This window comes from Eptesicus fuscus, chromosome 9, assembly GCF_027574615.1.
Source record: "Eptesicus fuscus isolate TK198812 chromosome 9, DD_ASM_mEF_20220401, whole genome shotgun sequence".
Lineage (NCBI taxonomy): Eukaryota > Metazoa > Chordata > Mammalia > Chiroptera > Vespertilionidae > Eptesicus > Eptesicus fuscus.
This window is the reverse complement of record NC_072481.1, coordinates 83,636,936-83,657,052: the sequence shown is the minus strand read 5'-3', so window position 1 is coordinate 83,657,052 and position 20,117 is coordinate 83,636,936. Positions and strand designations below refer to the sequence as shown.

Here is a 20,117-nt window from a genome sequence, read left to right as displayed (position 1 = left end):
GTTCAGCATGGCCCCTAAACCGATCTCTTCTGCCTGCTTCCTCAGGTGCACATTGTAGAATTTCTGATCCCCAAACTCCTCCCATTCTTTAGGTCTGTCTCCAGAAAAACCTTCTTCGTTCGTTAGCACGGTCCAGCCCCTCTTGATTTCTCTTCCATAAATTCCCACTCCTGGCTTCCTCTATCGCCTTCTAGCAGCCGGGGTCAAACACTGGTTTATGGTAATTACCTCCTTCTCCCCCTCCACCCCCCCATCTCTTCTGCCCGGCGTCCCTGGAGCAGGTTCACTGCCCAGGTCTGCACCCCGCTTTCTGGACCTTAAACTCCCCTCCTCGCCCTGCCCCGGCTGTCAGGCGGGCAGACAGGGGTTAACGCGCCCGCCGCCCGGGCTCTGGGAACCACCCGCGGGCTCCGGAGCGGCCTCTGGAATAACCTGGGCTTTCCTCGGCCTTTGAATAGAACGTCCGCCACCGAAACGTGGTTTCAGTTCAGGGTTCACCTTCTGCCCCCTTCCACTCTCCGAACCCACAACCCCGGCCCCAGGCCCGTTGTTTTTAAAAGTTGTTTTTCAAAGTTAATGAGTTTCGAGTTTCACAATGACTTGACCCTTCCCTCCCCGCGTTGCTGAGGAAACCCCCTTGGGGTGCCCCCCTTTCCCTCTCCCCACCCCCACCCGGCCCCGGCGGGGGGCGGGGCTGGGAGACCCCATGACGTCACCGGCCGGCCCACATCCTGCCTCGGAAAGTAAAGGGAAGGTCCAGGGAACTACCGCCCGCCGTCCCCGCCCTCTTCTGGAACCAACCGGCCCCAACTGCGCGACCGGCCGGGCCTTCCCGGGGCCGCGTGACCGGCCGCGCCCGCCCCTCCGCCCCCGCCGAGCGCCAGCCCCGGAGCCTGCGCGACCCGGGCGCCCGCCCCTCGGGTCCCCAGCCCGGCCCCGCCCCGCCCCTCGGGCCGCGCCGCCGCTGCTCTCCACCCCCCGCCGCGTCCCCGGGCGGCCCGGCGGGGCGGAGCCGCGGGCGGGCAACTGGGTGAGACGCGCTCTCGGGCCCGCCCCGCCGGGGAGACCCGAGGTTCCGGGCTCCACGCGGCCGGAGCGGGACACCCACCTCCCCGTGTCCCAGGCTGGGCTGGCGGCCACGCTGTCCAGCTGGGCCTCCGCGCCCCGGCGACCCCGCCCTCCCCCCCGCAGGGTTGCCCCCCAGTCCCCACCGGGGACGCCCCCTCCCCCGCCCGCGTCGCCACCCGCCGCCTCCCCGCTCCCGCCCCCGGGGATCCCCTGCCGCCCCGCCCACCCTCGGGAAAGCCTCGGACCTTCGCCCGCCCTCCCCTGCGCCGCCCAGCCCGCACTCCTCCCGTCGCCCCTAAAGACGCTAAACGTGCCCTCCTGTGTCCAGGGGAGAGGTAAAGCCCGCCCCCGCCCTCCTCGCTCCGGTCCCAGGGGCCGCCCGCCCCGTCTCGCCTCGCCGGTGCGCGCCCCCCGGCCTCGCCGTCCGGCCCCCGGGACGCTTCTCCCCGGCGGCTGTCCTGCGGCGGCCGGGGGCGTCGGCGAGCGCGGCCGGCTCCCCTCTCGGCGCCTGCGGCCCCCGCCCGCGCGCTCCGCGCTCCCCCGCCCCCCGGCCGGCTCCCCTGTTTAATATTTCAGCGCTGGGTGGTGTGAGTGCCAGTCGCCGGCCTTTAGCGTGGCTGCTGCTGGGGCGGCGGCGGCGGCGAGGAGGGGGTGGGGGGACGGAGCCCGGGGCCGGGAGCCGCCGCAGGAGGAGGTTATGTTTGTGTTTGGGGTTGTCAAGTGAAGCGGGGATCCCTGGCGCCGCCGCCGCCGTCGCCGCCGCCGCCGCCGCGCGGGGGTCGCGGAGATTCCGGGCTCCGGCCGCCGCCATCAGCAGCGCAGCTCCAGGGCCGGCTGCAGCGGCCGCCGCTCCGCCCGGCGTCCTGGCAGCAGGTTCGGCGCGGGTCCGCGGCAGGGGCGCTGCAGCGGGAAGGGCGGCGGGAGCGGCGGGGTGGGCAGGACCACATCCCCCCTCCGCGGGCGGGGGGCGTGCGGGCGCGCGTGTGTGTATGTGCGTGTGTGTGTGTGCAACCGCCGACCTTGCAGAGGGGATGGCTGCGTGCGGGAGTCGCTTGCCACTTCTGGGCGCCCTCGCCGCGCGCGAGCGGCCCGAGCTGCGGTCCTGCGAGCTGAGCAGGTACGGAGGGACCCAGCCTCCCCACCCGCGTTCCAGCCGCAGACGCATTTTGCAAAGCGGGTGGTGGGGGGTGAGGGAGACCAGGCCTCGGCTTCCCAACCTCCCGGCTTTGTGGCTTTCTTTTCCTTTCGTTCTTTGCTCTAAGTGCCTGTTTACTCGCAGCCACCTGGGTAGTTTCTTTCCGGGTTGGGAGTACGCGCCTGCAGCAGTTGGGCAGAGGGCAGTGGGTTTAGGCGCGGGTCGGGTCTGGCTCCTTAGGGGTCGGGCTGGGGAAGGAGTTGCTGCCGTAGGGGAGGGGGCGCTGGCGGCGAGGAGGAGGCTCAGGGCTGCTGCGCTCGCCGCTTCTCGCCGTCCTCCTGCTCTTCTCCACTCGGGGCTCCTTCCTGAGCTGGCACTTCCATTCTCCCCCCTCCTCCTGGCGTGCGAAGTGCTTTGTTCAGTGCAGCGTTGCGGAGGGGTTTTCCCAGGCTCCGCCCTCCACATTCATTCATGTTTTTTTTTTTTCTTCTTGCAACTGTCTTTACGCTTTTTGATCATGTCATGTTTTTGCTCCATGTGGTATTTATTTCTTTCCCGAAAAGGAATGATTTGTCACTGGCCCTGGTCGCTACAGTGCTGCTGTAGTATTTGAAAATAGCCACTGTTCCCCTCCCACAAGGATTTAAACAAGGGAAGGACAGCTAGGGACAGTGGGTAGGCAGGGAAGGGGGTAGCGGAAAGCTGTTACTGATGGGGAATTTGCATATTTTACATTTTAAGCTCCAGATCTTATGGGAGTCACGTGACTGTTACAGTCCGAGTTCATGCTTTAAAAACTTCCAAATATGACCATTTAAAAGCTTCAAGTTTATTGTTATTTTTAAGAAGAGCTTTAAGTTTAACAGGGAACGTACTTAAGCATGGAATTTATTTGGCCCTAATGTCTCTAAATTTTCTACTGAATCAGAAGCTTCATGCATTGAATGGTGGATGTCATTAATGCAGGGAATTGAGGAACCATATATTTGTAGATAATTTAGCAGAGTGTTAGATGAGGTACATACATAATATTAGACCATCATATTTTATATTCTCCCCCATGCATTAAAAACACTGCACATATTTTTGGTATTGCCCACATTTAGCCATATCAGGGTTCAGATACTGAAGTGATATGGAAGTTTTTTTGTAGCCTTCTTTCTGTTTGTTCTCTGTTACAGTGAAACCATACATTTCTTTAACCATATCCTGGGTATATATATTAGATATAGTCTTTTCCACATAGGCTTTCTTAAGGAGGATTAATATTTGAGAATTTTGGGGGATTATTTAGTTCATATCCTATGAGGTGGATACTGTTCCCTAGTTTTACAGTTGGGAAATCTGATCTTTGGAGAGGTTAAGTACCTTGAACAAGGCTACACAGTAAGGGGTAAAGCCCAGCTTTGAAGCTAGACTGGTTTGACACCAAAATATATAGTCATGACTTGTGTTACCCAGCCTCTTTAATAAAACCCGACAATAGATATTATCTCCACTGAGGAAATAGGCACCGGAGTAACCGAGTCACGTGGCGCCACTTTCCTTAGTGGCTGACCATGGACACATCAGTTAACCTCTCCCCAGCTTACTAGTACTTTTCTTTATCTATAAAATGGCTAAGTGATAGCTACCTTACCAGCTATTAGAATTAAATTAGGTGATGTGTAGAAAATATATAGGCACACAGTAGGTGCTCAGTAAGTATTCTCTTGTTTCTTCTACAGTGCAGGATATAACAAAAGTTTTAAATAAAGCATCCCTATTCTATTTTTGGTCTTTGCTTAATGATGAAAAATTTTATGTTTAACATCATAATAATGTTCTTCATTTATCAGCCATATTGTAGGAAGTTAAAACTAAAATTTTAGCTCTTGAGGACCTTGTGGAAGAGGAGGCCAGGAAGCTGATTTAGGGAGAAGGATAATTAGGTTTTAGATTATTACTCTCTTGACATTATATTTCAGATCATTGTTTTTAAAATGTCTAAGTCAGGACAGAGTCGGTTATGCTGTAATAACAAATAAATTCCCAAACCTTGGTGACTTAAAACAGCAATCTCTCACGCTATATGACCATGTTGCGTTAGTGGGCGTTCAGCTGTGTGGTGTCGGATGTACTGGCTGGAATCGTGGCTGTCCCATGGCAGAGGGAAAGGAGCTCTGGAGGATCTTGCTTCTGTAACTAAACGCTCCATCCTTGAAGCAATGTACGCCTCTTCCACTCCCAGGTCATTAGCTAGAGCTGGTCTCACATTTTAGCTAAACACAGGGAGGCAGAAAGTACAGTCCTCCCATGAGCCTAGAAGGAAGAACTGGAATAATGGGGAGTATCCACATACATGAACTGAATTAACTCAGTGAAACGTGAATGTCTGATTGGGTAGACATGTACTGTATACAGCATACCTCTTTTATAGCTGATGCTATTCTTTAATTGTACCTGGTAATGTTACTTTAAAACACAATTCAGTGAATTTTTCACTCTTTGATAATGGTACATTGTGTGTTTTTTTCCTGTTTTTTTTTTTTTTTTTTTTTTTTTTAGTGTGTGTGTTGGCTGTTGTCATTTTTATTTGATAATCTAAGGCCGTGGTCGGCAAACTGCGGCTTGCGAGCCACACGCGGCTCTTTGGCCCCTGGAGTGTGGCTCTTCCACAAAATACCACGGCCTGGGCGAGTCTATTTTGAAGAAGTGGCGTTAGAAGAAGTTTAAGTTTAAAAAATTTGGCTCTCAAAAGAAATTTCAATCGTTGTACTGTTGATATTTGGCTCTGTTGACTAAAGAGTTTGCCGACCAACGATCTAAGGGAAAAGAGGTCAGTGCCACTGACTAAATAGTCAGGTATTGATGGTTTAAAACTTCTTATGGCACACTGGTTGAAAAATTGCTGACTTTAGTGGGTAGAGGGGAATGGAGGCAAGTGGGGAGGGGAGGAAAGAGAGAAAAAGAATTTTTCCTGTTTGCTTGGTGAGAAAGCCAAAATTGTCAAAATGATGTGTCCTATGTTTAATTAAAAGTTAGTAAATAACCTTTCGCAGCAGTCTCCAGCTTGGTTACCTTTTGTTGAGTTTATTTGGGATAGTGTTGTATTAAGCCATTACCTTTGACGTGTCTTTTTCCTTTGATGGTAGTAAAATATTTTTTTTTTTCTTTTTCAGCACATGGATTAATTGATGGACATTACGTTTATGGAGCTACCTTTTTGTGACCTACTCTTTCTACACTTTCTAAGAAGAAAAAAGGGCCCCTGAAGCAAAGAAGATGCCTCGAACTAAGCAGATTCATCCCAGAAACCTAAGAGGTAAGATTTTGCTTTAAAGAGAAGTCAGGTGGCTAGTAAATCTTACAATAAAGTGTTCGGTGACAGGAATGGCAGCTCATTAGATGTTGACCGTGTTTCATAGCGAGCTCCAGGAGTGCTGGTTCCGTTTTCTTGCTCACTTCCACTTGCCCTGCACAATTCTGGTTTCTTCGGAGCTGCTTAATAAACGTTTGTTAAACGAATTAACTGAATTTGACAAAATTACAATGCCTTCCCAACCATTAGATGTTGGTATTAAAATCTGAGACTTACTATCTTGTAACAGGAACCATATTTGGGTTGAGGAATTTGAAATGAATGGTTGGATATTCTTTGCCATCTGGATCTCGATGGGTTTCCTTTACCCCTAGCCCATACTTCTTTTGAGATTTATTTTTGTACTACTCTATACGGTAGAGTAACAAGAAGTGAAGACAGCTGTAATTGACACTAACTCAGACCATTATTTGCAGAACTTGGAATAAAACTGACCTATTTTTCTTGAGGAAGCAATTGGTCAAAAATATGTATAAAATGTAAAAATGAGTGTTTCCCCTTACCTGTGAAGAGAAATTTTAATATTAGAAAACTTAGCTTATTTTAAAAAATGTTTTGTATTATTCAAATGTGTTTTATCAAGTGGGAATAGCAGTTATCTTTTATATTTAACTTTAGTAAATAAGAGTGTAGCAGTGTCAAGCAATGAACTGTTAATGCAAATAATTTCAAACTGAGTTAAGTGTCTTATAAAATATTTACTATTACAGAAAAAAAATTCTCAAGCACATACAAGGTGAAAAATGATTTAAAATCAAACAGATGAATTTAAAATGTTCCTTGGTGAAATAAATTTGGCCAGTCACCCAGAAAGTGATAATTGAAAATGTGGCCAGTTTTGTGGCCTGCTTGAATCTGGAAACAGTGCTGTGTGCTGCCTAAGAGTACTAGAACTCTGCTGGCATAGGTGGCTGCCTCCGCCCAAGTTCAAATTGATGATTATAGTACCTGTGTTTAATGAGGTGAGGAGTTAAACTGAGAACATCAAGTGTTGTGTGTCAAAGTCTGACTTTTCAGAGTCATATAGGAAATGTTGAAATTGGACCATATATTTGCCTTTCTCTCTCACTAGAATCTGAGCTCCAGAAAGTAGGGGCTTTCTCTCATTTATGACTGTAGGCCGGGCCTCCACACCCGCAGGTGCCATCTGAAGTGGTCATTTGGAGGCCTGGGGCCAGCTTTTGTAATCCCTCTGCCCAGAGAGGGTTCCCTGTTCTAATGTGTGCCAAGGCACCCCGGGGCCAGCGGGGGCTCTGGTCAGCACAGTTCGTGGCAGCTTATAGGAACCCAGATATTTGTTGAAGGAATGAATACTTGATTGATCTGGAAGTATTATTCATTAGGTCATGAGTATTAAATGCTTTTTATATTTAAAATACATACAGTTGACCTTTGAACAACCTGTATTTGAACAGTGTGGCTCCACTTATTTACAGAGGATTTTTTTTTCAATAAGTACAGTAAATTATTTTCTCTTCTTATGATTTTAACATTTTCTTTTCTGAGCTTACTTTATTGTAAGAATATAGTATGTAGTACATATGCATACTGAATATGTTCATCGGCTGTTTATGTTATCGGTTCGGCTTTAGTCAACAATGGTTAAGTTTTGGGAGAGTCACAAGTTACCTGGACTTTTGAGTGGGGGGGGAGGAGGTGGGTCTGTGCCTCTATTTTTAGGCCTATATTTCTGTATCAAATAGGTGTACAACTCAACAGATATTTGTGGAACACTTTCATGTGCCACTGTTTTAGGTGATAGGGATAAAATGGTAATCAGATTTGGGTCCTGAAAGGAGTATGGAATTGAAAGCGGTGGGGAGCGGGGGGGGGGTGTGTGTGTGTTACCCCAACATAGGTAACCATAGAACTGTGCCACCACAGTGAGTGAAGAACAGAGGGCTGTGGCACAGAGATAGGGGATCATATTTTGCCCTGGCTGTGTGGGGCCTGTTTGGAATGGGGCAGGATGGTGAGTTAAGGAAGGAAAGGTATCATCTGAACTGGGTTCTTAAGGCTGAGAAATTATCCAAGACACTGACAAGGTAGGGTGAGTGCATTTCATGCTGGGGTGGAAACATTATAATTTATTATGCTTCAATAGTAGTTTTAATTCTCCATTACTAGTGCATAAGAAGTTTTATTCGGGGTGGGGGGGAGGGAAAGAGGGAGAGAGGTAGGAGATTGGAGTAGGAGAATTAGGAGGAGTTAGATCCTGAAGGTCCATCAAAACTGAGTCAGAATTTAGTATGTGTACTTAAACATTTTAATAGTAAACTTGTGGTATTTTCAAAGTTTTCTAAGAGAACTTGAAATAAATTGGATTCCGGTCCATTAGCAAGAGTTTAGAAAGTTGCTTGACTAAGGCAGTTATGAACTCTCAGTCCAGTGTGTGTGTGTGTGTGTGTGTGTGTGTGTGTGTGTGTGTGTGTGTGTCGGGGGGTGAGGAGAGGGGAGGGCGGAGGGGAGGAGAATAGGAAAGGGGGAAAAACTCAGAGAAGTGAAATCTTTGGTAGAGATAACTCCCATATAGAGTAAGAAAACAGAGTGGAAATGGAAAGGGGAAGAGAGACTTTCCAGAACGAAGATCTGGAAAGAGACGAGAGTAGATTAGCACAGGACATCCTACCAAAGCCATGTTGGTGAGACCTGCAGCCTCACTAGACCCAGGGGAGGGTCACCTTGACTGGGGTGGGGCAGACTTCATGGAAGGGGAGGTAACTGAGCCAGGTGGTTAGCTCACTGGACAGAGAAGAATGATGGAAAGCTGTTTTGGTTGGAAAAATATGGTAAACAACGGTAAGAAAGTGCTAAGGTGTGACTTAAAAAAAATTTCCGCTTTCCTTCTAAAAATGTTTTGAGGACTCTCCCTAGGCACAGTTTGGTGGTTAAAGCAAGGGAGACATTAGCTACTAAAATGAATTTTTTTAGCATTTATTTTGTATCTAACTGACAGTTGGAATATCCTGTTTGTTTTGTATTACTGGTGACCCACTGCTTTGGCTTACAGAAGACCCAGCTCATCAAGTGAGCTATGAAATGGGGAGAGAGGAAACCAGAAGACAGAGGGAGTCCGTCCCAGCCAGTTTGCTGTGATGAGTGCACTGCTCGTACTGCTTACGCTGTCCCTAGGGGCTTTCATTAAACACATGGCCTCTTTTTTGGCTTCGTTGGAAAATAGTCTGTGAAGTATTTGTCTTGTGTTTGGTAATTAGGTCAGTAATAGAAGATTTATGCTTTTAAAAATTTCTGAGATTATAATTTATTATGTTTTAATGGTAATTTTAATTCCAAAAATATAATTTTTGTTTGATTTATTCTTGGTTCTTCAGCTGGGCTTGGTATAATCCTTTAGATATGCAAAACCATGGGTAAACATAATGTACCTTTCTGGAATATGATTTTTACTTCAGGGAGAAAATGTATACATGTGTGTATTCACGTATTCAAATAGTATGCGAGTAAAACATACAATGTAGGGGTTTGTCCTGGAGGAGTATAGAGAACTTGCATGGATTTAAAATTTGGCATGCCCATACTCTGCTCCCATAAAGAGATGGAGTTTATACTTCCCTGATAGAGCTTTTCTAGTGGAAAAGCATGAGAGGAACTGTATTGTTAAGGGGAGGATATGAATTTGGGGCATAAGTGAGAACAGAATTAGACTTGATGGGCGATCTGTTTAGTTTTTTTCTGTAGGAGTGCGGTTTGCTGAATTCTAGTCTTGTCACCCTTAGCCATATAAAATAGATGGAACCTTTGTCTTTGGTGTCTGCTCACATAATTCAGGTGGGTAGAGTTTAACACTGACATGTCCTTTGTGAGGTTGAATAAGAATTTCAGAGGAGCATGACACAAGCACGTGGTGTTCAGAATAAAGACTAGGAAGTCTCCAGGACACACTATGTGGCAAACTGCAGGGCTGCCCATGTGTGGCTGTGGCAGCGAGCAGCGCCAGTCATTCCTTACTGATCACTAGTCCCCCCACTGCCTTCCAAGTCTTTGCTTTCATTCTTGGGTAGCATAGGACGGAGGACTTGGGCACTTGCACGGCCTCCGTGTCAGTCCCCTTAGATAAAGGGTATTTTTGTGTTGTGTCAGGCATCATTGCAAATATGTTTCAGAGCTTTGGGAAAAAAAAGGTGTTACCTATTTTAGTTGAATTTGGGTCTAGGGTTTCAAAGACTCATCTGCTTTAAGATTGGAAATCAGTGTGGAAAACACTATTAACCTTTTGAAAAACGTATTTTGAGAATTTGGTGTAGTTTTTCATTTTTATTGGTTGAGTGCATTTAGCTCTGAACACACTGCAAAAACTAAAAACTTAAAAAAAAAAGCTTATTTTCTCTCACTGAGAGCCAGCTTTATTACAGTGCGAGAAGTAGCACTTGTTGTGATCAGAACATAGCCAAGATCCACGTGTGGGGGTTTCTGGATGCCCAGTGCCTTATAAGATGAAGTCCAAAATCCTTAGTTTGGCTGGGACAGACTTTCCATAGCTTGACCTTCGTGTTCTCCAGTCTTTCTGATGAAAAATTGTTGCCACTTCAGGAGCTCTGCATGCAAATCCAGCATTGCTGTGCTTGCTCTTCGTTCTGGAAAGTCTCTCTTCCCCTTTCCATTTCCACTGTTTTCTTACTCTGTGTGGGAGTTTTCTCTGCCAAAGAAGATTTCACTTCTCTGAGTTTCTCCCCCCCCCCCTTTCCTATTTTCTTATCCCCCTTTCGTCCCTCCACCAACATGCAGTGGGCCTCCATTGCTTGTGTCTACAAGGTGTCTTACTCTCCTTTTGATATTGCATCATAATCATTCTCCTACAGATCTATCATTTTATCTGGATACTAGTGGCCTGGTGCACGAAATTTGTGCACGGGGGTTGGGGGTGTGTTCCTCAGCCCAGCCTACACCCTCTCCAATCTGGGACCCCTTGGGGGACCGGGACCCCTTGGGGGATGCCCGACTGCCAGTTTAGGCCCAATCCCACAGGACTGCTGGCTCCTAACCACTCACCTGCCTGCCTGCCTGCCTGCTGGCCCCCAACTGCCCGCCCCCCTTGCCAGCCTGCTGGCCCCCAACTGCCCCCCCCTGCCAGCCTGCTTGCCTCCAACTGCCCTCCCCTGCCAGCCTGATCACCCCCAACTGCCCTCCCCTGCCAGCCTGATCGCCCTTAACCACCTCTGCCTCGGCCCTGCCACCATGGCTTTGTCCGGAAGGTCTCCTGGAAGGTCTCCCGGTCTTAGCATATTACCCTTTTATTAGTATGGATAAGTTATATGTCTGAAGAGACTGTTTTCATCATCTATCTGCACAACAAAAAAATATTTATGTTAGCTCTTTAGCAAACTATAGGGTTAAAGATAATCTCTCTTCATGAAATTTGTTTACATTTGGAACCTTGAGTGCCAAATGCTTTTTCCAGTAATTGCTAGCCAGTGATTGAGAATCCTGTTGTAATGCAACATTTTAGTTGCCTGAACAGATAAACTATGTACAGTAAATCCTCACTCAACATCCTCAATAGGTTCTGCAACTTTAAGCAAAACTGCCTATAATGAAACTGACTTTACCATAGGCTAATTGATATAAACAAGAATTAAGTTTCTGTAGCATCTCATCAAAGTTGTAATAAGCCCTGGCCAGTGTGGCTCAGTTGGTTGGAGTGTCGTCCCATGCACCAAATGGTCATGAGTTTGATTCCCAGGCAGGGCACATGCCCAGGCTGCAAGTTTATGGGAGGCAACGGATTCATGTTTCTCGAATTCTCTCTTCTCCTCTCTCTAAAACCAACAAAAAACTATCCTCCAGTGAGGATTAAAAAAAAAAAAAGTTGTAATGAAAGAACTTTGAACAACATGAGGTTATTCAAGGATATGTTGTAGTTATTATTTATTTTGTTTTCTATGAGCTTTTGCCATTGGATTCCTAGAGCTTATCTCTTCAGCACTTTAATTAATATAATGGTAAAGTGTTTGGCTTCAGGTTATCAGGGACTAGCTCTGTGGCTTTAGGCAAGCTGGATTGTTGGTTTCCTTGTCTGTAAACTAAAGATAATAGGTGAAGATTAGATGACTTGGCAAGTATAAGCACTTGGCACAAAGCTGGACACAGGGTAAACACTCAGTATAGAGAGTAGTCACTTTCTATAAAAACTGGTTTATGTCAAACTCCTGGGTTGCATATGCTTTGCAAACAGAGGATGAGAGGAATACCTGTATAAAACTTGTGTCTGCATTTTTTTTTTTTAAATATATTTTATTAATTTTTTACAGAGAGGAAGGTAGAGGGATAGAAAGCTAGAAACATCGATGAGAGAGAAACATCGACCAGCTGCCTCCTGCACGCCCCCTACCGGGGATGTGCCCGCAACCAATGTACATGCCCTTGACCGGAATCGAACCTGCGACCTTTCAGTCCGCAGACCGATGCTCTATCCACAGAGCCAAACCGGTTTCGGCTTGTGTCTGCATTTTGATGCTGCCTAAAGAACTCAGCATTGATCACTGATATGTCTCTTTCTTGCCCTGAGTACTCGAGGATTGGGGTTTGGAAAAGATGATTTGGGAAGGAAAATTCATACTCATTGTGCTGCCTTCTCGATTTGTCCACCTGAGCTCATTCAGATCTTGCCTCATTTTTTGACAACATTGAATGAAGTTAAACATAATATTCTGTCTGCATCTAGTTCTCAGGAAAGTGATTGTGATTATCACTGAACTGTTATAAAAAATGTCCATGTCACAATCATATGGGGTTGCAATGAAGTGCTCTAGTACAGCGATTGCCAACCGGTCACTGATGGTCCGTGAAGTCCGAAAGGTTGCCGACCGGTGCGCTAGTCATCAGTTATTTAGGTTCTGAGATGGTACCTTCTCTTCATCCTCTGCTCACCTCCTGTGTGAAGACCAGAGAAACCCAACAGAGTGTAGCAGTAATTAGATTAATGTGAATATTTTCATTTGTTATCAATGTGTGGGCCCACTCCAGTGATTGTTTTGTAAAACCATCTACACTGAATGAAATCTTCCATTTTCTTGTTATGTAGGACTTTCTTGTTCAGTTTATGAGTAGAAGAGGATTAATTTTGATGATTTTCAGGTAGAGTTCCAGCTGTTTATGCATTATTTTTCACATTTGAATGTTAGGTCAGAAGTTCTATGCTGACAGCCTTGAGATTTGAGAAGTCGGAACTCTTTTTCTTCTTTTTTGATGCTGATAAAAATATCATCCTTTATTTCTGAAGTGCACATTTTGTTTTTTCCCCCCAAGAAAAACAATTTTAAGTATAATGATGTTACATGCAATAAACATTAGAAGTCAGAACTCTTGTAGAGAAAAGAACCCCAGGGCTTATTTTTAAAAAGTTGTATACGACTATAGCTAGAAAGGAAATACGCACTAACTTTAAAAATGGCTTTGATGATGTAGGTGAAAAAGGGATTTGAAGTTATTAGGAGCTATCATGTAAGTAGTTGATATTATTCAGTTTGACTAGGATAAAAATAGGAGAAAAATTTAATATAGCAAGCCTCCCATTTTTTTTTTCAGATAATTATTTTTCAGCTCATGTTGAGAGCTTACTTGATGCTCTTGGAATGCTTATTAACCAAATGCTTTTTTCTTTTTAAAAACAAATATGAAATATAATATAATTAGAGCAATTATTTTATTTTAGAACATCTTTGTACAAAATATGTTCTAAATTATAGGAGGTATAATAGTACCTCACCGTAGAGTAGAAAAAAAACATAATGTGCATAAAATCTCCTATCATATACATATATTTTTAAGCACCATATTTAGAACGTAATGTAATTTGAACAAGTCTGGGTTAAAGTTGACTGTGTTATGTGAAAAACATTTTATGAATACATTAAGTGCCTTGTAATACCATGAGCCATTATTCATATTCACTATAGCACAGAAACTTTCTTTTCAATACTCCAGCCAGTCTTTCAGAAGGAAGGCCTTGACCGTTAGGCTTATGGTACAGCATTGCATTCATTCTGACTTTTTTTTAACTTTAAAATGAAAAGTTTTCAGAAAGTTCTTAGAAATTTTCTATGATGAATTTTGTTCTAGAAAATATTCTATGGCTATGCTTTCATGAAAATATATTTAAAAATATATAGTTGGCTACAATATAATTAGAATAGCAGTTGCTAAGAGTGAAACTACTTTATTGATGCAAAACTTGATTTTTGTGGTATTTAGGTGCTTATATACACACTAGAGGCCCGGTGCACGAAATTCGTGCACGGAAGAGAGAGGGTGTCAGCCCGGCCTGCACCCTCTCACAATCCGGGACCCCTCGGGGGATGTCTGACTGCCGCTTTAGGCCTGATTCTGTGAGCCTAACCCAGCAGTCAGACATCCCTCTCACAATCTAGGACAGCTGGCTTCTAACTGCTGGCCTGCCTGCCTGCCTAATTGCCCCTAACTACTCGCCTGCCTGACTGATCGCCCTTAACTGCTCGCCTGCCTGCCTGATCGCCTCTCACCGCTTCTGCCTCAGCGGCTTCATCCAGAAGGACGTCAGGGCAGAAGGTCGTTTGGCTTTCTGGTCTAATTAGCATATTATGAACTGAACTGATAGGTAGTTAAATGATGCCAGTTTATCAGGGAGTTTTCTCTTACGCTAGTGTCTTACATGCTTCTCCAAGAGAATGACTCGGGTTTTACTTCCAGGAAGGACAACCATGGAGGTCATTTAGTTCATCTTCCTCAGTACAGATGAGAAAGTTGGCCAGAGATGTTTAGGTGAATTGATTTTGAGCAACTTTTTTGTATTTTGTTTGAGATGGTATTTCTGGAGTGGTCTTTAGAATTAAAAGAAAATAATCATATTGCTTTCCATAGTAATGGCTTATTGTAGGCTGGTAGCAAGAGGAAAGTTGTGTTAAGTTATTTTTATGGTGATGGAAAGAGCAAAGCTGTTCACAGGTGTGTGTACTAGGCAATATTCAAAGTGCTTTTTTCATATTTGCTCATTTAATCCTAAAAGCCATGTGAGATAGGGATTAGTATTGACTCAATTTTATAGACATGGGGATGAGGCAGGGGGAGGTTGCTGCTTGCCCAGGTTCCCACAGCTAGGTATCTCTGGTGCCTTTGATTTGAACTATCAAGCTTATGCTTGTTAATGTTGCCAGTAGAAAGAGCTTTCCTGATTCATAAGAGCCTGGAAATGCTCTTCATCCCAGTTATGAATTAAAGCTTGTCAAACATGGCACCTATGAGCCGAGATTACTAAGGGGGTCTGAATTTGAAGGACTCTCCCACCCACCCCCACCCCCGTTATGCCTTTAATTGTTGGAACTCCATTTCAGAGTTGTGTATGTATACATTACTCTAAGTTGAATTTGTTGTTGCAGACAAGGGAATTTCCAAGCTCTTCAAGAGAGAGAAAATAGTTGTTCCATCATGTTTGCTTACATGTTTGCTCAGTAATGTATAGTTGAAAGTAGAGATGTCTTGTTTGAAGTGGAGAATGGCAGTATTTAAATGTGAGCTTCAGCATAACAGTTGAAACTTGGGACACAAAGACTTAGAAACTATTTCTAGGAAAACTAATATGAAAACATTAAAAATTCTAAATAAAATTATAGAAGAGAACATCTTATAATTTTCCTTATGCAGTAAGTACAGAATATAGAAAAAGTGTACTGTTTTAGATATATGTGGACTCTTCCAGATTTCAGATGTAGATAAAGGACAAGTGAAGAACTACTTTTAAGGGATCAGGGTTAGATTTTATTAGTCTTCCATTTTAATTGTACAAACAATGAACATGCTAATATACTATGCTTAGAAATAAAATCTCATACGTGCCTTTAAGAGTTTTTAATATGTCTCTAAACACATGAAAAAGATATAAGGGCAATATAAAGCAACAAATATATAATTTCATATTAATATGGTAATGCAGTATGGGAATCTCAAAGGAACAATGGAGAAAAAAAAAAAAAAAAAGCCAAACTGGGTGGGATAAAAGCAGTCAGAAAATACTTGGAGGTATTAATGTTTTCTCAGTGAACACCTGCATAAAGCAGAGTTCTGAGATGGGTTTTTAAAGAAAGGAAGGATAGATCGGCAGAGAAAATAAATTGTTCTGAGACTTTGGCAGAAGAAAGAATGGAGGGAAATCACATAGAAGTGGCTGTTGGTCTAGTTTGCTTGATTAGAGTGGATTTCTCAGTGACCTTGAAACTTTAAGGAAGAGGAAAGGAAACCTTATGTTTGATATGTGTAAGTTTTATTTGTGACATTTATAAAATTACTAAGTTGAATTCTTTTATATTAAGTTGAGTATTTACAGAAGATATGTCAGAGACCAGGAACTATCTTATAATCCTTTGAAATTAAAAAACGACCTCCCCACAGAGGATTTTTAGAGCAGTGAAACTACTCTGTATGATGCTTTATTGGGGGATATATGTCATTATACATTTTTCCAAACCCATAGAATGTACAGCACCAACAGTGAACCTTGATGTAAATATAGATTCTGGATGATAATGACATTTTGATGTATGTTCATCATTTGTAACATATGTATCACTCTGGTGGGAGATGCTGATAGTGGGGGAGGCCATGCATGTGTGGGGGAAGGAGTATATGAGGCATTTCTGTACATTCCTCTCAATTGTTCTGTGAACCTAAAACCACCCTGCAAAATAAAGTATATTTAAAAAAACAAAACAGTAACACCTCCATGTTGAGTGAGTATGTTTTGTTGATATTCAGGAAATAGGATAGTAGGTTGAAAGAATGAGGCAGTCTCTCAGTCTTTTTTTAATTTGTTTCAGAAAATCATCTTCCTACATAAGAAAAGAGCAGCAAAAGAGTACTATATGACCTGGAGCAAATGGGAAGGGGCAGGGGTTGGACCCAGGTTATATTGATCTGTAATTTTCTTTTTAGCTTTAAATAGCTATTATTCTAGGACAAGGTCAGCAAACTACAGTCTACTTGTTGAATCTGGTCTTCCACCTGTTTTTATAAAAACAGTTTTATTGGAGTGCAGCCACGCCCGTTCATTTACATGTCGTCTAGGACTGCCATAAGAGGCAGAGTTCAGTGGTTGCAAGTGGCTGGGCAAAGCCTAGAATATTTACTTTCCTAACATTTTACAGAAAGAGTTTACTGACTTCTTCTAGGAAATTGAGGAGAATTGGATTACTTATTTAAAAACCCTTTTATGTTTGGGAATAAGTAAGAATGCTTCATCTTTCTGTAGAGGACACTGTAGGAATGAAATACAGGGGAACCTAGGGCTATTGCTCTGGTTTGTGAGCCTCTGCTGCCTGCCAAGCACGACAAAGGAATCCAATTTGGGAAGAAGTCCCTTTGCTTGTGGTTCTAAGGTGAAGGGAGAACTAGAGGTTGATTTGGTCTCACCAGAAAAATACACTTGTTCTCGATGTTCTAATTGTGGGTCCCCACCGAAAGGCCTACTTGTCAGGGAGCTTGCTGTTACATCAGATAGAGTGCTGACCTTTTTATAATTTAGTCCCCCCCCTAGATTTAAATCACAGTGACAGAAAAATATTGTAAGCAGTGGTTTACAATGCTGTACACCAAACAGCTTGTGAAGGATTTTTCTTCAGGAAAATGGAGCCGTCTTTGAGGACAGTGCCTTCTAAAACATGCTCCCTCAGAGGCAGCCCTGTTGTTGCGAGTGATGAGTGTTGTTCTGAGAGTAGGACCATGACCAAGGGATAGACCATCTGAGTGACAACTGCTATTAACTCATCAGGTGTTATAGTTTGAACGTAGGTTTTTGGGAACATGATTACATTTCTGGTATGTCTGAATTCTCTATTTCCTACTATACTTTCTTTAATCTCCAAGTAATTCTTTGTTGCTTGTGGTTTGGGTTGTGTGATGAGAGTAAGTAGAAAAAGTGATATTTTTATGTTCTGGTTTTATTTTACTTTATTTTTAAGTTTATGTTAAGGATAGGCTTGATTGAGTTCATGGTAACTAAGTATTTTGAGAAATACTTTTAAAAGCAATGTTAGTTCTGTACAGACACATGGGAACATTAGTCTCTGTAGTTTGATACATGGCAGTGTTAGCATGGCTCAGAAGTGCTATGAGACTCAGGAGCTGTTAACATGCTTTCTTTCTCTGTGAAAGGAGAGTCCATTGTGGTTAGGAAGCCAGGTGAAAACAAAGAGCCACTCTGGCCACGTCTATTCAGTTAGCGTGTATAAGCAGATGTGTGACTGCATGGCAGAGGGGTTAAATGCATTATTTGGCCTTCTGTATGTTGATATTTAAGTTAATTCATGTTTTGATGGAATTAATGTCATGTAAGTGATGTGTTAATAATGTGGATAGCATTCACATGAGCATCTTGGATGAGCTAGAGTTTGCATTAAGTTTGTATTTGGTGATATGCTCTCCCAAGAAGAAGTGGAATGCCTTTATCAGTCTTCAGACAGTAGTTATTGCCTGAGTCAAATCATTGCACAATATTTTTTTCTCTTACAGCTTTGTTAAGATGGTAGTTTACATGCAATAAAATTTAACCCATTATAAGTGTACAGTTCAATGATATTTAGTAAGGTTATAGCATTGTGTAGGCTTTAACACAATCTGGTTTTAGAATATGCCCATCATCCCCAAAGTTTCTCTGAGCTTGTTAGTAGTCAATCCTCACTGTCATTGCTGGCCCTGGGCAACTGCTGATTTGCTTTCTGGCTTTTTATTTTTAACTAGAGGCCCAGTGCACGAAATTCGTGCACGGGGTGTGTGTGTGTGTCTCTCAGTCTGGCCCGCGACCTCTAGCAATCCAGGACCCCTCAGGTAGGGTCTCTAGGCCTGGCTGACGATCAGGGCCTATCAGGACTTTTCTTCTCCTGGCTGCTGGCAGCTGGCCCTGCCCCCGCCACTGCTTGCCATCTGTGCGGCGCTGCCACCCCCTCCCCCACCACTGGTCGCCTCCCTCTTGCGGCGACAGGCCTGGGGTGTGATGGCTTGGCTGGCCTGGGCCTCCCTCTGCGGGGTGATCGATGGCGGGGCCCCCGCCATCGCCCCACGATCGCCCCGCAGAGGGAGGCCCCGCCCACCTGCCGCAGCACTTCCAGCTGGGTGGCCTGGGCCTCCCTCTGTGGCTCCCAGCTCGTTGGCCTGGGCCTCCCTCTGCAGGACGATCATAGGGTGATGGCGGGGCCCCCCAACCAATCGCATCGCACTCGCCTTGGCTGGCCTGGCGCCAGTGGGTGTCATAGCGTGGTCATCTGGAAGGTCATCCGGACATTCGTTCTGCTGTTTGGTCGATTTGTGTATTACGCTTTTATTATTATAGATAGATTTTTTTATGAATTATCCATTACTATCATTCTTTTCTTTTTTTAATAATTCTTTATTAAACATCTGAATGGTTTTGGGCTTGGGCTATTATGAACAATGTAAGCAATCATGTCCAAGGCTGCAGTTAGCTGGGATATTCTATAAATGTCACTAAGGTCAAGTGGTTGTTCACATCTGTTTTACCTGATATAATTATGAGATTCTAGCTCTCTTAGGGTTGCTGTTTGCATGGCATATCTTTCCCTACCCTTTTACTTTGAAGCTTATGGTTTGCCTCCTGTGCACAGCATGCTGTTGGAATAGGTCTTTTATCCAGTCTGACAATTTGTCTTTTCAGTGGGGTGTTTATTCCTTTCACATTAATGTAATTATTGTTGTTGGATTTGTGTCTGCTATTTTGTTATTTTCTTTTACTTTTTATTATTATTATTTTAAAAATATATTTTATTGATTTTTTACAGAGAGGAAGAGAGAGGGATAGAGAGCCAGAAACATCAATGAGAGAGAAACATTGATCAGCTGCCTCCTGCACACCCCCTACTGGGGATGTGCCCGCAACCAAGGTACATGCCCTTGACCGGAATCGAACCTGGGACCTTTCAGTCCGCAGGCCGACGCTCTATCCACTGAGCCAAACCGGTTTCAGCTACTTTTTATTTTATATTTTTTTAAAAATTAAATTTATTAGGGTAACATTGGTTAATAAGATCATTCAGGTTTCAAGTGATGTGTTTATTGCATTGTGTGTCCATCACACAAAGTCAGATTATCTTTTGTCATCATATCTTTGCCCCCTTTACCCTTTTCTTCTCACTACCCCCTTTCCTACTGGACTGTTTATCTGTTTCTTGAGTTTCAGTTTATATCCCACATATGAATGAAATGATATGCTTCTTAGTTTTTTCTGATTGACTTATTTTGCTTAGTATAATATTCTCAAGGCCCACCATGTTGTCTCAAATGGCAGTATTTCATCGTTTATTATTATGGCTGAGTAGTGGTCCCTAGTGTGTATTTACTACATCTTTATCCAAATTATCTATCGAAGGACACTTCGGTTGTCTCCATGTCTTGGCCACCTTGAATAATGTTGCAGTGAACATAAGGGTACATATGTCATTATGAATACATTTTTTTTTTTTTGGCGGGGGGATTGCTGGTTTATATGATAACTCTTCTTAATTTTTTGAGCAATCTCCATACTGTTTTCCATAGTGGCTGTACAGTTTACATCCC

At 44.0% G+C, this 20,117-nt stretch overlaps 1 protein-coding gene across 4 annotated transcripts in view; it reads left to right on the top strand.

Annotated features, from left to right (window-relative positions):
* Positions 1–20,117, top strand: part of HIVEP1 (HIVEP zinc finger 1) — a 160,764-nt gene that overhangs the window by 1,849 nt on the left and 138,798 nt on the right. The window contains exons 1-2 of one of the 4 annotated variants that reach the window (XM_054721466.1): positions 1,341–1,403; positions 5,365–5,507. In XM_054721466.1, the coding sequence (XP_054577441.1) occupies positions 5,468–5,507 (40 nt within the window). In that variant the 5' untranslated portion in view covers positions 1,341–1,403; positions 5,365–5,467. Of the gene's footprint in view, positions 1–1,340; positions 1,404–1,748; positions 1,942–2,106; positions 2,186–5,364; positions 5,508–20,117 lie in introns of those variants that run through there. The other 3 variants (XM_054721465.1, XM_028152417.2, XM_028152416.2) reach the window with 3 other exon arrangements.